Below are 17,434 nucleotides of genomic sequence, written 5' to 3'. Positions count from 1 at the left end.
TGCACCCAACTATTTGCGGATGAACCTTTAAGATTTCCAAAAGACAGATGATAAGTCTATGGGATGTCGAATCGAAAGCTTTCCGATAATCAATCCAGGCCGATATAGTGCGATATAGTTTTCTCAGTGTACTAAATGTCTTCTAGTATTTCATATTTTTCTGGAAATAAATGTTCAGATTCAAGAGAAGGCAAGTCCCCGTTAGGATAATTAAAAACAAATTTTTTTCCTCATTTTCATGCATATCGCCCTCAAATTTGTTTGACCCCACAAAAAATGAATGCGTTTTTTAAAAATTATATTAAACATAAAATGTTTCTAATACATAAAATACTACTTCCTACTGATAATTAGATGATAAAATCAATTTTTAAAATATCTAAGTTTTTTAGCAATTTTTCGACTGATTCTCAACTCCCAATTTAGACCGAAGCAATAATCAATTTAATGTATCAGAACTAATATTTATAATAATGTATTATTTATAAAATTATTCTCCTAGAATAATGCTAAGAAGTTCGATTTTTAAGAAATTTTTCACTTTTTGCCTACTTTTCAAGTAAGTAAGCCAACAAACATAATTATTTTAACAATTTACTTTTATTTTGAATATTATTCTCTTTTGTTAATGTTAGAAAGTTACGCTTTTTCCTGAAATATCAAAGTTTTGTCAACTTTTTAACTAGTCAGGTGAAAATAATAAAATTTAAGAAAGAAATGTCAACAAAAACTTTATTGCGTTTTTTTAATTTTTGACTTTTTCTTAACTTTTTATTAGAAATGGTAATAATTAATGCGAGTTAACAAAAATGAAAAAAGATTTTGAGAGGTTACTCGATACATGTCATATTGACGACTCTGAATAAAATGTACAAAAATGTATTTTTTCGTTTGTGAAATACGTGTTAAAATTCATGTGACTAGCAAAATCCCTAACTATATATTTTTTCAAAAAAGCATTTATTTTTGTGTATATTTCAGTAAATTTAGGGTGGCATGCGTAAAAAAAAATCGGACCACTCCTTTCCACGTGGAATCCGTGTGGAAATAATTCATGGCGCTACACTGTTCCAGCCTAGACCGTTACGAGTCTGTACTGGCGCTATCTCGAGAAACTATGCTGGGGCAGTGCGCAAATTTAACGCTCCAATCGACTAGCCGCTATCTACACCAGCGGTACTGGCGCGTTCTAGTGAATCTATTAAAATCTAGTAGATCTAGACGCGACCTAGATTGCAAATTTAGTACTTATTTTTATAATTAAATCATTAGTGACATAAAAGCACTATGAGCTACATTGAGAATATTGACAAATTCCAGAATTTCTGTAAGGAAAATGGAATATAGCTCGTATGTGCTCTTTTGACAGAATTTTTCCAAATGTTATTAATAAAAAAGCAAATGTCAATTGTAAATGTTTTGGAAACAGAAACCAACCTCAAAATTGAATTCTCATTTTACTCCATAAATATTATAATTACATATTTTTTAAATCATTACGGCCTATTCCTGCACTGAATCCAATTTTTATTCGAGGTGAAAAATTATTTAATTTCAAAAGATTTAATATGAGACTTTTTTTCAAATGCTGGGGTTATAATAAAAAAAAACACCTTATACAAAAACTATGGGAATTAGCCAATGTTCTACTCCGAATAAAGATTTAATTGAAAGGAGGACTAAGCCCTGATTATCTAGAAAATATGTAATTCTAGTATTTATGGAGTAAAATGAGAAAATTTAGTTTTGAGGTTGGGTCTTGATTCCAACGCCCTTACGTCGAAAAAGGATCTGGAAAACTTCAAACCTCGTGGTTCGCGAAACGAAAAGTATTCACACTGAATAGCGGCATGACAAACATCTGATTCTTGCAATCCAGTTCCCGTCATTGTTGCTAACATTTCTGGTAACAGTTTTAAAATTGCACTACATGATGAAAGTTGAGTGTTGTTGGTAGCACTGCATAATATTTGAGGTTAGGAAAGTTGTCATTTTAATGTAGATGAGTACTGGAAACATATCATACGAAAAGGAAAATTACTTTCCTAGAAAACCTAACGATAAAATGTCTGTATTCAGCAAAAATTGTTTATATTAGCTTTGTCTTTCATTCAATAGTTTACCAATAAACAATGTATAGTGTGTCAGATCAATCGATATTCAGTGATGAATTAAATTAACAAATCTGCGCTATGAGACAACACTGACAACACAGGCAACTTTATTTCTTCTATTTCCTTTGATTTAAGCACTGCGATAATGTAATTTGTTATCTTTTATCAATTAGTTTTTAAGGACGCTTTCTTTTTCAAAGTCCAAATAGAAGTACTTTCTAGAGCCAAGCTAGATTTTAGACAGAATTTTTATTTTAATGTGATATCAAATTTTGGCTAGAGACATTAGTGGGTCTGCATAGAACTGCATGATGGATTTTTCTATCTAGTAGGTATAGATAGCGCCAAAAGAGCGCCAATCTAATTCGGCGTGAACAGGCAGCCACGAATAATCCAGTAGTGGCGCTAAAATAATTCCAGTCTGCCAGGAATTATTTCCATACGGGAACAAACTGTTCACCTGGTATATGGATGACCCCTTCGCAATTTCTAAAACCATTCTGGAGTTTTTAAATAATTAAAATTTTACAATTCTATGAACTTAGATTTTGAGCTCACAAAAAGTGATCGTCAAGCTATCAGTTGAGCGCGTTGATAGTTAGAATTGGCACCAAGGAGATTTTCATGGTAAAATCATTAAAAACCCACCCAGTGGGAACAAAATTTGGCGACGTCTTCACGACATCGTTACGACATCATTACGACAACTTTACGACATCCTATGTCCATGTCGTTAAGGTGTCTTTAAGATATCGCAAAGACACCGAAACGACATGAACATAGGATGTCGTAAAGTTGTCGTAAAGATATCGTAAATATGTCGTAAAGACGTCGCCAAATGTTGTACTCACTGTGCATACAAATCATGGTCTTTTACGTTTATCTAAGTCAAGATGCACAATTTTGCAAAATCTTTCAAGCAAAAGTTATAAATCTAATCAAAATACATATTTTTTGTAACATAAATTTTTTGTAAGAGTGATAATTTTCGCGAAAGTGAGTTATAATCGATTTTCATTTTTAAAAAACCTAAAGATCATGGCTTTTTGCGTTTATTTCAGCTAATACGCACAATATCGCTAAATATTCTGAACGGAACCTGGGAAAGGGGTAGGGGTTTAACCAATATTAATTATGTGACCAGTAACAGGAGTGCCTTCCTGCCTCCACAGGACCTGGAAAACAGGTAGATGTTTGACCAACAATATTCCTGTGACCAGTCACAGTGGTGACTTACCGCCCCCATGGGAACTGGAATAGGAGTAGTTGTTTGACCAACATTATTTCTGTGACCAGTCAGTGAGGTGCCTTCCCGTCCGCCGCGGGACCTGGGAAAGGGGTTGGGGTTTGACCAACATTATTTATTTAGCCAGTCACAGAGGTGCCTAATTACTCTTGTCGTCACTTAGAGCTTGATGTTACGGTAATGCACAGTACCGAAATAGTTGATCGTTATATGTATCACTCATTGGTTCCGAAAAATGCCCTGAAAAGAAAATTTGTATCTCAATGAGATCTACAACTTTTGTCTGAAAAATCTTGCAGAATTTTGCGTATTGGCTGAAATAAGCTCAAAAATCCATGATGTTTATGGGTATTTTTACATGAAAATCGATATATCATTCATATTCTCAAAAACTATCACTTGCAGAAAAAAATATTCAAAAGAAAAAATATGTACCTCAATGGGAGCTACAATTTTTGTAGAGAACATTTTTCAAAATTTTGCATATTGGCTTAGATAAACGCAACTATGTTTCTTATGATCTTCTCATGGTTTCACCGTGAAGATAGACTGGTCATTAATTTTCACTATCAAATTCATAATCAGCGCATCAAAGTACATAAGTATGCGGAGTTTAAATAAAATCGGAGAATTCAGCTATTCAAAACTGCACTGCAAAATTTTCACTGATTTATAAATTTCCTGAATTCATATTAAAATTAAAATAGTTTCCAAAACTCCTCCATATGAGCAGAAACAGTGCCTGTGTTCTAATTATGTCTGAAACCTTGCATCTGTTATAAAACACATCGTATGCTTCTGCGGCTTCGTATGCTTCTCCGGCTGATGCTTGCCCACTCGCCTTCGGCCCTTTGTTCGCTCGCCTTGGATTCATATTGAAAAAATTAGTCATCGATAAAGTCCCACTTCTAACTTCTATCCCTTGGTACATAATATACTATTATGCAAAGTCTTCTAAATAGCATGAAATATTTTTTTAAGCAATCGTATGTTTCCGTAAAGGGAAATGTGACGAACTAGAGCCTAAACGATGATCACCCATCATCAGAATCAAAGCCATCACGTTCTATTTATACGGTAACTCTCGTCAACGAAGTGATTACATGATTGTATATGGGGGACAACTAAACAGTGAAACAATTTCACAGTCGAGGACTGCCCTACACGCACTCAAGTAGATCCTGACCAAAAATTGGTTGCACTATATTTTCAAAGACAAAAACTTTAATTAAAAAACGTCTACCAAATAAATATGGACGGTATCTCGTGAATTTGGCAGAAAATTTTCACTTAGACGGTGTGTTTAGTGTCGATACGAATAACGGTAAGCAAAACTTTATCTTTTAAAATATTGTAATATAGGAAATTTTAAATCAAAAGAATTTTAATTGTAAATTCCAAAAACGACTTGTTAAAAGTGGTTGAAAAAATAAGGTGATTGAATTTACGGCCTTTCTTCTTCAGTGATATTTTTTCGAAAACACGTGTCCACATGAAATAAGATATCAATCTTGACATTTTGGGAAATTCAGTAAAAGGTACAGAGGAAGCTTTATTTGCTGCTAAATGTTTATAAACAAAAAACAACTTTTTATGTTGAAATAAACATTTAAAATCAGATAAAACTTTCTTGATTCTTTCCATTTATTTTCCCAAAGTTTCAACACAGTATCTAATTCCGTAGGGACATGAGTTAGGAGAAATAAAATATCAACAAGGACGGAGCCAGATTATTGTGACAAGGCCTCACAAATAAAAAAAAATCCTGGTTTTTGCTTCACTTTTCAATTAAATCCGAGATTGGATTAAATCGAGAGAATCTGTGGTGGAAATTATGCAAATCCAGATGAAACTCGTTATCGTAATGCAGTGATCACTTGTCATAATCTGACCATTCGTCGTATAACCTACTTCCCTGCAATCAGTGTCGCCTCGATTCGATCGTCATGAAAAGTTCAGGTGGAGCAACAATCATAATAGAAACTTTCAAATTAATCAATTCAATTAAGAAAAGAGCGCACTTTAAATGATTAATTTCTCAATTATATTAATCATTCGTAAAAAAGGAATTTCAAACAAATTGAACTATTTAATGTTGAGAACAATTTCAAATTGAAATGTTTGTTATTATGCGGGACATAACAGATAAGCTTATTCAAGCGGAGGAGCATTATTATAAAATGAACACTTATTCTATTTCAGCTTTTTTCTCTTAGTTACATATAGTTATTGTCCCTCAAAAAACATTAAGGTTACTGATAATAAATATTATTTAAGGTTTATTCGATTAATTAAAAAATTATACAATAATTCTTTATTTATTTGATTTCTTCGAATCGGTTCTTGTGAAGTCATATTTCAGGGTCAAACGGTTCAATAATTAGGTATAATTTTTAGCATACGCAGTTTGAATTTTTATTTCTCTTGAAACTCTTTGTCAGTAAAATTGTTTCTATTTTGTTTAAAAATTAAAAGTGACTTTCAGGTAATGGGAAACTCCTGTTTACAAAAATTACAAATCCATTTTCTTACTTTTTAGTTTGTTTTTGAAAGCATATTAAGAAATTAACTTTTTCTGTTTGAACATTTTATTGCATATTTTGAGATTTATGTATCGAGAAAGCAACTGTTAATTCGAATTTAATTAACAAAATACATGCCAAAAATTATATTGGATGATGTTTTAACTTCGGATTCAAGAAAGTTCCATAAGTGCAATCAATTTTTCATTGATCTTGGTCATTTTCTGAAAAATGTCCATTGATTTCGAACAAAAATGACTTTATGTTGAAATTAAAGTAAAAAATGTGTAGTTTAAATACTCTAAATGAGTGTTTCAAGGAAATGGGATATATAATTTTCAAATACAGTCTTCAATAACCATTAAAGACGTAAAAACTTAGATAATGTGAAAATTAGCCACACATTGGCAAATGTCGGAAGCAGGAATCTAGAATACCTAATTAAATAATTTAACATTTAAGATTTTGATACATAATAAAAAATATATTCTATTTTATTTTGTAGAGCACTTGGAAAATGTACAAACAGAGGCAAGAGGACGAACTTTCAGGTGACGATTATCATTTTGGGGATACTACGAAGATGACCTTGTCACTTGCGAGGGAAGGGGAAATAACAAATGAAAACTCTGAACCTGCAAGAGGAAAGTGGGCAAATAAAACGGAATTTTTATTGTCGTGTGCTGGATATGCAATTGGAATAGGAAATGTATGGCGCTTTCCTTACTTATGTTACAGAAATGGAGGAGGTACAATTAATAATGTTATCCTAATTAAGTTTATTAAATTATTAGTGTCAAACTTAGACAATCGCTCCCCCAACATGGTGGGCTTCGATAGAACTCTATCCAAAATGTATATTTTTTTGTCCTGATTGCTATGATACGTCACGATCATTTTGAGATCAAAGTAAAAAAATCGTTAGAGACGTTACTGAAAAAACGCTATTTATTTTTTGTTTAGTCAAAATTTTTATAAAAATGTTCTGATAAAAAAATAAGTTTCGACAGATATATGTTCTAAATGATTAAATATGTAATGTTTTTCTTTATTTTTCAGGGAATTTCATATCCTTCAATTTTTATCATGAATGGATAAGCATTAGGGTGGGCCAGAAAGCAGTAATGAAAAAATTAATATTTTGAACTTTTTCGCCAACTTGAAACATTTTTAAAGAGCTTTGGTTATTGCAAAATATGGAACATATCAGAACTCTTTTTATGTAAGAAAATATACAATTTATTCCGATCATACAGCATTTCAGTGTTATTCCCACGAAACTGTACTTAATAACCCTAACAAAAAAATAAGAAATAGAGTTTTTCAAAATCGACTAGAACGATTTTTTGTTTTGTATCGCTTTTGGTCAGGGTTCCATCAAAACTCCCCATGAAAAGGAAACGCTTTTTATAAAACATCAATTTTGCATTTTTTGATTCCATTGATGCCTTCACATAGAATTGGTTGTTATAAGTTAAACTGGAAAATTCTGTAAGACAGTCAACTTTTTTCCGTGTGCAGATTGAATAAAGAGGGTGGGCTTGTGCTTAACTTTTGGTATTTCCAAGTTGAGATTTCGGAAGCTGTGGATCCTATAAGGGAGTTAAAGAATGTTGTATCATGTTCGGCTGAATATTTTGTTGAGTGGAGTATGAAAAACGTTGCTAATGTGGAAGATGAAGAAAAGGGTTGTAGTTGGTTTTAGGAATTTTCGTTTCTGATTGTGAACGATTTTTATGGTACTGAAGAGGTAGAGGATATTGGGTTGTGCTCAGTTTACAGACTTTTTGAATTAGATGTGAGTGCATGTGAGGAAGTTTGTTTGGAGTATGGGGGTGTATGTGGTATGTTTTATCTTTTTTTTTAGAGAAGATGACACTGCATTTACACACTAAGAGTGGTACTTGACCTAAAAAACAGTGATACCCGCATATCGGATTACTTTAGAGCCCTAGATTGTGGTCCAGAAAGCCGTGCCTCGGCTTTCAACTTGTATTGCACACTTGGCATTTTTCCTACTTTCAACTCAACCAGGATGCACGCATCTTCCTCAATAGTGTGGTGGTACTGCACATCGGGCTTGTCGGCCTTCAGCATCCTGATTGAGTGTACTTGATTAGGTTGCGCGTTCCTGAGGTTTCTTCAGCGAGGTTGCCTTCTCGAATGCCAAACACATCATTGCCCCTAGCTGATGGTCTATCTGGGGCTTTTCTCCTTCTGTGTCGCATAGGTAGCACTGCGGCCTCCTTTCGTACGCTACATCTCTATAGGCTTCTGCGACACATCTCCGAAGGTCCTTGTACGATCTGGGTCTTTGCAACTCACTGTCATGTGCCCAAAGCCTAGGCAGCGGTAGCACCGTATGAACTCCGTCTTTAAACGCACTCGACAGGAGACCCACACAACTTTTAGGTGTTCTTTGCATACCAGTTTCGTCGCCAGTTCTTCTGTCAGCTCCACGATAGCCTTCAAATCGCCCCTAAGGGTTCTTTTCATCTGGCTGACCCTGAACTATCTAACAGGTTTGCCGAAATAACTTCTAACGGCAGCTTCAATTTCTTCCTCATTAGTGGTTGTGCCGACGTCCAAGACCTCGACCTCGGTGCGGGGGACAACCTCGCGCACGCTACCCCCATGACCAGCAGTCTCCTTGATTCCAGCCGACAGCTTAACCCTGCGTCTCGCTGCAGGTCCTGATTCCAAAAGGACTTATCCGTTTCTTGTTAACCGGGCCCCAATGATTTTTATGTCAAGGGCGTCAGTGTTCACCTTCTGCTTGATGTCCTTGAGGACCTCCGCGTAACTCAGATTCTCGGCCGGATTCTCGGCTTCTACTTCCTTTGGCTTGGAACAACTCGCTTCAACGGGACTCAGAGTGGGCACCCTCTCACGCTTCCCAGGATGAAGAGTGAGAGCTTTTACGCCTTCTTCCGCCTGAGCGCCGCTCTGTCTTTTATCGTTCCGGGTCTTGGCCTTCTCCTTACCGAACGGTTAATCCAACACTGATTAGCACGCACTCAAACCACGATTTGGGCGGACGAAGCGGTGACTAAGTACAATCTATTTGACAAAAATTGCGCCTTCTCTATTCCATGCCTGATTTCTAGGTAGATATTTTTCTGCGTCAGGGAAAAATCCTTTATTTCATGCAATTCGCTCTTTAATTCATCAACGAGTTCTCGTGAATGTTTTAACTTTAGGTGCACTCCGGCTATCTCAGTTTTTGTAACCTACTTTTCACTTTCATCAAGCACGTCGCATACGTTCAACGTACAATTTAACTCCTCTGACATGCTTCGGTTTTTGTTATTTTAATTGTTCTCTATGCTGTCCCCATGAATAGCTAGAGAAGTATGGGTCCACTTTCGCGGAGTCCCGCATGCGGGGGAAGGTCTACCTGCTCTAGGAGCTGACCTGATATCCTACAGACACTATTTGGAAAACCAAACCCTGGAAACATTCAGTCTTCGGCGCGGTTGTTAACGCCTTCACTTTGGGTTTTTCTTTATTTCCACACCTGGGCCATTTCCCGCAACTGCATATTGAGTAGTTTCAGCGTATTTATCAAACATCATCGGTATAAGGCCCTCCTATCCGCAACCCGGGGGACGCGTCCGGTATCCTGATCAAAGCCGCCGTAGTGGTGGTATGATGGTGTCATTAGGTTAAATGGGACTGGGGTTTGTGCTCGGATTTTTGGATTTTTGGTTTGGAAGTGTGAAAAATGTGGAAGATGTGGTGGTGGCGAAGTATTGTGTAGGTTGTTCCTTTGTGCTTGATTTTCAAGTTTCATGGGTTGTGTGTGAGGAAGACCAGGATCACGTGATTGGGTCGCAGGGAAAATATAAAGTGCAAAGGGAGAAAGGTTGTATTCTGCTTTTGAAATTTTAGAATTGGAGATTTGGGAGATATGAAGGGTGTGGAATGGCATCAAAGTGTAGAGGTTAGGAGGTATCGAAGACGTGGGGCATTGGGTTGCGATCGGTTTTGAAATTTTTTTGATTACGTATATATGGTAGATAATTTTTAGGATTTTTATGTTGTGCTTGGGAGACTGGGCATTATGATTTTTGGGTTGGAGTTTAGTGTGGAACTCATGAATAGTATGAAGAAGGCGCAATAAGTTAGGAAGTATTAAAAATGGTATTCAGTTGTGCTCGCTGTTTGTGATTCTTTTATTGGTCATAAAATATTTGAGCTTGTCATTTTTGGATTGAAGTGGTGTCTCGAAGATGTGGATATTGTGGAGGAGATAAAGGGGTTGGAATAGTTTGGGGGTTGTTAGGTTGTGCTCGTTTAATGAGATTTTTTAATTCATGATGGGAAGGGTAAGGAGTGTTTTCTTGTACTTATTTTTTAAAATTGGCTCCCGTGTTTTATTATATAAGAATGGCGATATGAATTTAAAAATAAATTATCCTATGTTGTCAAATTTTACAACAGTCTGTTTCTTTAATCGACCTGCTTAGTATTATAAAGTTGAAGTCCTTATTAAGGCCATGAGATGTGTGGGTCACGTGACCAGATTCCTACCTTACCGGCACTTTTTTCATTTCTTAACTTATTTTTACACCAAATAGATTTGAAAATTTGGGATGATAGACAAAAATGACAAAGAATAATGGAACTGGTCCTAAATTTGTGTGAATATGAAAAAAATTGTTTGTTGTAAATAATTTTTTTTGCTTTTTTATAACTATAAAAATTTAGGACCAGATCCACCTTTCTTAGTGCTTCTTATTTATTATCCCAAATTTCCGACTCGACGTGGCGCTTCGTGTGAAAATAAGTTGGTAAATAAAAAAAATGGCAATAAGATAGGAATCTGGTCACGTGACTCACTCGTCACATGGACCTAAATATAAAATTATTTCCTGTTTTTTTAATGCGCATTTCAAGTAAGGAACTGGAAGTACCTAATTCCCCTAAGCGTTCAACTTCGATTGAGCGTTAAAGCTATTTAAAGCAAGATAACCTTTATTAAATAAAGGAGTTTATTTTGGTGCCTATATAAATCGTATTGAGTGAGTGAAGAAGAGGGTACGATAAATGCTTAACACATTACGAGCCAATTCATATAATATAAACGAAATAGCATTTCTTAATCGAATGAACGTTCTTATTACGATCTACTGTTCTAAAAATAAATATAAGTAGCTATCAAATATTTTTATATTTATTTTCCAGTGATTGACGTTTAAGTTTAAAATTATTTTTTCAGGAGCCTTTTTAGTGCCATATTTACTGATGCTTTTTCTGTGTGGGATACCACTTTTTTTCATGGAATCTTCGATGGGACAATTTGGCAGCACAGGATGCATAACTCTCTTCAGAATGAGTCCCATTTTCAAAGGTATTGTCTCATATTACATACTTTTATTTGTTTATTTTTGCGCGTGTTTACTATATAATAAAAATTGAAAATAATTTCGTCTTTCTCAATATTTTTTTTTCTTTTTCAGGGGCGGGTTTTGCAATAGTGATAGTGAATTTTATCTGCACAATGTACTACAACGTAGTAATTGCCTATCCACTTTTATTCTTAGCAAAATCAATAAGTAGTAAATTGCCGTGGGAGGATTGCGAAAATCCATGGAATACGCCAAACTGCTTGAAGGTAGGATTCTAACATTCCTCTGATTTAATGATTATTTGTAAGACAAATACTAACAAATTACTATCGCACCCTCTTTCGCACAAAAAATTAACTCTTATAGAAAGTATTTTCTTTCACTTTTCTATATTTTTTCTAAAAAATGTTGGACTACAAAATAAAGAAAGCTATTCGCACAAAAATAAATAAAAAGGTTATTATATAAGAATAGAATAAAACACATTTAATGAAATTTTTGGATTTTCGTAGCTAGGTGGTGACATTGAAGTTCACAGAAATGCAAGTAAAACAGGAACTGTGAAAGCAACGACACCAGCTGATGAATTCTTTCAGTGAGTTTATGAATTCGAAAAAATCTAATTACGAAAACAAATTGATTCAAATGAATTGATTTAACATCATTTTGATTTTAGCAACCACATACTTCAAATTTCAAGTGGAATCAGTGAAATTGGTGGAATCGTATGGCCAGTTTTTACATGCAATGTGATATCATGGATCATAGTCTTTTTCTGTATTTGCAATGGGGTAAAAACCGTTGGAAAGGTGAAAAATTAATTGCAAAGAAAATCTAAAAAGAAAAATTGAAGAATGAAAATAGCGTTTAATATTATTTGAATAAGCAGTGTCTGTGTGTGCCGATAAAATTCCGTTATTTGTGCCGAAATGTCGGTACACATTAGTGAAAAAATGCCTCAAAGTTCGAATCAAATTTTTTTTAAATTTCTCTAGGTGGTTTACTTTACTGCAACGTTTCCATTCCTGATCCTTTTCGTACTTCTTATAAGAGGAGTTACACTCCCAGGAGCCACGGATGGAATTTTATTTTATATTTATCCTCAATGGTCTCAATTAACAAATTTAAAGGTGCGATTAAAACATATTCTTCTACAATTAAATTTAAAAATTTAGAAGTTTCAAATAAATGTTTGATTTTCAGGTTTGGGCGGATGCAGCGATTCAAATATTTTTTTCTTTGGGCCCGGGATGGGGTGGGATTGTGAACATGGCGAGTTATAATTCTTTTGGAAATAACAATCGATTGTAAGTAATTTATATCAATTTAATACTGTTAATTATAATATTATTTTATTATTAATTTGAAGACTTTGTAAATTAAAATTTTAGAGATTCAATTTTCGTACCAATCTTAAATTGTGGAACGAGTATTTTTGCTGGTTTTGTGGTTTTTTCTGTGCTGGGTTTTATGTCTTATAAAACAGGAGTTCCAGTCTCTAGCGTTGCTACTGCCGGTGAGTGTTATTAAAAATATATTTTTGAACCGCGTTTTTTTCCAATTCTATTTCTGAAAATTTAATCAAATGAAAATAGACCTAACCTTATCGTTTCGAACAAATTCTTGGAAATCCGGACCTTAAAATAAAAAATAATAACATTAAACTCAAATTATAGAGCAAAAATATAGTATAAGGAGTTCTAATCTTTATAATTTCTAAACCCATAATATGTGCAAAGCTTTTTTATTTGAAAACATTTGAAAAAAAATTATTAATTATTAATAACAACAGGACCAGGACTGGCATTTGTGACATATCCGGAAGCAATAACTATGCTTCCATTTCCTCAAATTTGGGCTGTCTTATTTTTTTTGATGCTCTATTTACTTGGAATGGATAGTTGTGTAAGATTTATTTATTATACATATTATTCTAAAAGAAAAACCTTATATTAAAAAAATTCTAACATTTAACTGAATTTTAATTTTAAAGAAGTGTAAATTTTTAGTTTGTGCAGATAGAGGCAATAATTTCTAGTGTTACTGACGCCTATCCAAAATTGAGAAACTACAAACTTCTAGTCACGGCTACTTCTCTCTTTATTATGTTTTTGGGATCCATTATATTCGTTACTAATGTAAGTTCATTACAACTGCTACAAAAATGTACAATAATCTTTCTTGTATGATTTACCATACTCTTTATGATGTTTTTTACTATACGAGGTGTAGTCATGTATATATAGACTGTATTGTATTTTGTATTATACTGTATATTCCATCAAAACTGTTTTGAATTATTTGGTTAAATAATTTATCTAATAATTTATAATTTTTTTAATCAGGGTGGAATGTATATTTTGCAAATGTTCGACTGGTACAGTGCCTCAATTTCAGTAATATCAATTTGCTTCGTGGAAGTTTTGGTTGTTGGGTGGACTTATGGTTAGTTTTTATTTATTCATTTATTTTTTAATGAAATCCGCTTATGAAAAATTGTTTTTAGGTTGTGATAATTTTGTAAGAGACGTTGAATTTATGACTGGAGCAAAATTAAATTTCTGGTGGCCCCTCTGTTGGAAATATATCACCCCTACGATATTAGCTGTGAGTTTAAAAGAAAGATTTGAGATGATTTATTAATTTCTATTTATTAATTATTAAATGATAATTGTGATTTGAAAAATAATTTCTATTTATTTCAGTTCATTTTTGTGACAGCGATAGTCTTCAACACCAGAATCACTTACAATGGAATTGACTATCCAGAATGGGCGATTGCCATGGGTTGGTGTTCCTGTTTAGTCAGTATGTTATGCATACCAGGATACGCAATTTATTATCTGTTCAGTAAAAAGGTTGGTTTATTTGTTCGATTTGAGTAAAAAATAAAAATAAAAATTAATTTAATATTTGTAGAATATCAGATAATTTTTGGTTAATTTTTAGGGAACTTTTAAAGACAGATTAAGTCTAGGAACAAATCCAAGTAACGTTTGGGGTCCGGCGGACCCTGCAGATCGAAAAGAGTGGGAAAATTGTGTTCGCCGGAGAAAAAAATGTTCTAAAAATTCAGCTTTTAATGGAGTTCATGTATCAAAACTTTAATTTCGTCGATTTTTTTGTAGAAAACTATAAAATACACAAATATTCCAATTTTTTAAATACAAAGTGAAATTTTTAGATTTCAAAAAAAGTTGATAAAAACCTAGATAAGTTTGTATATAATAAGAATATTAGATAGATAAAATTTATTATTATTGAAATGAACATTAAAAGATATTTGGAATAATTTTTCTTATTTCTTAATTTCTGAAAGACTACACCTAGCAAAAAGACAAAAGAAAATCTGAAACTGACTTTAGATTATTTTTGGTTAGGGAAATATTATCGAATTACCAAAATTGTTGATATATTACCAAATTTTCTAAACTTTTGTTAAATAATTTTATGTGAAGAATAAAGAAGAATAGATTCATAAATTCAAGAAAATGAAAGATTTAGAAAAAGGTAAGAAAATCGAAGAAAAGAATAAACTTCAAGAAGATGGAGGCTATTCAGAACAGGTTGGCTTGGATATTATGAAAAAGGCTGAAAGGAGAAAAATAAAAAAGTATTTAAATGAGGAAAAGAAGAAAAATATTTTTAAATCTACGACAGATCTTTACGAAACTCCTTTAAGGTGGTGGGAAAAGGAACCCGTTAAATATGCGTGAGTATTTTAATAATTATTTAATCCTTACACAGTAAGTAATTCATAAAATTACAATATATTTTACCATATTTCTACAGTCTACATATCCTCTACCGAAATATTAATATTCTATTTCACAATAATCCAAAGCGTTCTAGAATATTATAAAACATTACAAAAGATTCTAGAATATTACAGAAGATTTCAGATTCTTCAGAAAATTTTTTAATCTTTATTTTCACAAGAGTTCTATAAATAGAAGGATTTTCTAGAAAATTAAAGAACACTATAAAATATTTCGAAAAAATTAAAAGCTCTTCCAAAAATGCATGAACACTCAAGACTATTTTAAACCACTCCAAGATGTTCTAGAATTTTTCAGGAAATTCTAAAACATTCTATAACATTCCAGAATACTTTAGTACGGATATTAAAATTTTTTAATTTTTAGAGAATTTTAAATTTTATTAAAAATGATCAAACTTTTAAGAATATTTCAGGAAATTTCAAAATACTTCAAAACTTTCAAGAAAAACCCGCTATTTGAAATAGCAAATTCTGCTTTCATTGATGTCTATTTTGCCGTAATTCATTTTTCAGACTAAAAATTTTACCTAACTTATATTTTCGTGAGTTGCCATTTGATCTTATTTTTACGAATTACCATTTGTCCTAAGTCTTATTATTTTAAATGGCCATTGTGCATTATTTTTATTTCTTTGAATTTCCACTCTTTACCATTTTTTACCAAATTCCCATTTGTTCTAATTTTCATTTCTTTGAACTGCCGTTAGTATTCATTTTCATTTTCCTAACTTATTATTTCCTCTATTTATTATTCTAAATATCTATTTACTATAATATTAACGGATGACAAATGAAGATTCGGTAAAATAAAAAATATGATAAATGTCAATTTCGAAAAATAAAATGTAGGTCTAATGGTAATTTGAAAAAACAAAAATTGTGTCAAGTAGTATTTCGGGAAAATAAAAATTTTCCAAAATATTAATTTGGAACAAAATTAAAGTAAATGGTAACTCAGAAAAATAAAACTTAGAGCAAATAACAATATGAATGTATGCAATGTCGAACGATTTTGCATAAAATATCGCGTACAACTTGACAGCAACCCTTTGACAGCCTCGCCCGCTGTGTTTTGTATTTGGCGGCTGTCAAAATGGCCATTGGTGTCTCGTAACACAATATAATATCAATAAAATTTAAAGTTCAAACGACAATTTAAGAAAGTAAATATCAAGTTAAATTGTTGTTCTGTCAAATAAATATTCAATTTGGGTGAAATAGAATTCGAAAAGCTAGAATTTGTTGAATAATCGCGCACCTATATAAAAATTTACTACAAACTCCATTCTAAACATCACTATACTCCTATAGTATTTTTGTAATGCAGTACCGTTCAGGAGTTTGATAAATAGATTTTTTTAAATTAGCATGAGGTTTTAAATGGAAGAACATGAGTTTTTGAAAAAACAAAAATGAAGATGCAAGTATTCTTCACTTTTTGCAAATTAAAGTTTAGTCACTTCTCAAGGAATGTTTATGGAATAATTTACACCCAATAACTATTAATTTTGACCCCTTCCCATCTATTGTACTCCCAAAATGCCCTAAATAATCCATAGTAGTAACTTTTAAGTATTTTTAACTATACTTTAATTGTTTAAACAATTATTTTTGTATCAACTATTTTTATACTCAGCAAAATATTTAAATCCTCAACCAGAAAATACTTTATTTTCCAAAATTTTAGGCATGGTAAAATTGGAAAGAAAACATTATTTTTAATACAAAATAAATATTTCAATTTACTATTGTTTGATTTTCGCTGCTTAGTACCTTTAAGCTTGAATAAATCTAATTTTTATATATGTTTCGGGACAAAATTCCTTTAAAACTGTTTGAAGATTGGAATTGTTTTAAGATCTTCCGAATTTATTTTTTATAATTAAAATATTAAATTTTTAGTTCAAAAGTTATATTTTTTAGTTGAAAATTCATCAGTTTGTTTCATAACGTGACTATTTTTTCAAAATAAGTTTTTTTTTGTTAAGAATTTTTTTTAACTAAAAATATAACTATTCTTATTGAATATTCCATGATTTTATTTAGAAATTCATCGCATTGCTCAAACATTAATTTTGTAACCTAAAATTGACACTGTTCAATGTTTGATTTACAATCATCTTTTTTAGTTGAAAACTTATCTTTCTGTTTGAAAATTTTAATATTACAATTGAAAATTTAATCATTCTTCTGGTTAACAATTGTTGTTCTTTTTTTTGGAAAATTAATTTTTTTAAATGAAAATTTAACTGTTTTATTTTTGGTTAAAAACTGATATTTTTTAGTTCAAACTTCAAACAATTTGGTTAAAAATTGATATTTTTGGGTTCAAAATTCCACAATTTGGTTGAAAATTGATGTATTTTCTTGAAAAATTGCTTCTTTTTTTGTTAAAAATTCAACTATCTGGTCAACAATGT

The 17,434-nt window shown here is 32.2% G+C and overlaps 2 protein-coding genes across 2 annotated transcripts in view; both read left to right on the top strand.

Moving 5' to 3' along the window:
• The first annotated feature begins 4,457 nt into the window (after nucleotides 1-4,457).
• LOC117167688 (sodium- and chloride-dependent glycine transporter 1-like) lies at nucleotides 4,458-14,459 on the top strand. Its single transcript, XM_033352812.1, has 15 exons — nucleotides 4,458-4,684; nucleotides 6,388-6,631; nucleotides 11,104-11,235; nucleotides 11,345-11,499; nucleotides 11,746-11,828; nucleotides 11,910-12,042; nucleotides 12,229-12,363; nucleotides 12,437-12,540; nucleotides 12,625-12,749; nucleotides 13,026-13,138; nucleotides 13,243-13,371; nucleotides 13,579-13,678; nucleotides 13,740-13,840; nucleotides 13,939-14,091; nucleotides 14,183-14,459. Exons 2-15 carry the CDS (start codon nucleotides 6,400-6,402, stop codon nucleotides 14,339-14,341), a joined length of 1,854 nt encoding a protein of 617 aa, XP_033208703.1. The 5' UTR covers nucleotides 4,458-4,684; nucleotides 6,388-6,399; the 3' UTR covers nucleotides 14,342-14,459.
• A 215-nt stretch (nucleotides 14,460-14,674) lies between these two features.
• Nucleotides 14,675-17,434, top strand: part of LOC117172121 — a 59,276-nt gene continuing 56,516 nt past the window's right edge. The window contains exon 1 of the mRNA XM_033359916.1: nucleotides 14,675-14,945. Coding sequence (XP_033215807.1) covers nucleotides 14,725-14,945 — 221 coding nt within the window. The 5' untranslated portion in view covers nucleotides 14,675-14,724. The remainder of the gene's footprint in view (nucleotides 14,946-17,434) is intronic.

Source organism: Belonocnema kinseyi, chromosome 1 (assembly GCF_010883055.1).
Source record: "Belonocnema kinseyi isolate 2016_QV_RU_SX_M_011 chromosome 1, B_treatae_v1, whole genome shotgun sequence".
Taxonomy (NCBI): domain Eukaryota; kingdom Metazoa; phylum Arthropoda; class Insecta; order Hymenoptera; family Cynipidae; genus Belonocnema; species Belonocnema kinseyi.
Note: the sequence above shows the minus strand (reverse complement) of the source record. Positions and strands in the feature narration are given on the sequence as shown.

Excerpts from the sequence above, each read along its gene's own strand:
- LOC117167688 (XM_033352812.1), top strand. The coding sequence starts at position 6,400 with ATGTACAAACAGAGGCAAGAGGACGAACTTTCAGGTGACGATTATCAT. Across the intron at positions 11,236-11,344 it reads AATGAGTCCCATTTTCAAAG|GGGCGGGTTTTGCAATAGTG; the intron begins GTATTGTCTCAT and ends TTTCTTTTTCAG. Across the intron at positions 11,500-11,745 it reads ATACGCCAAACTGCTTGAAG|CTAGGTGGTGACATTGAAGT; the intron begins GTAGGATTCTAA and ends GGATTTTCGTAG.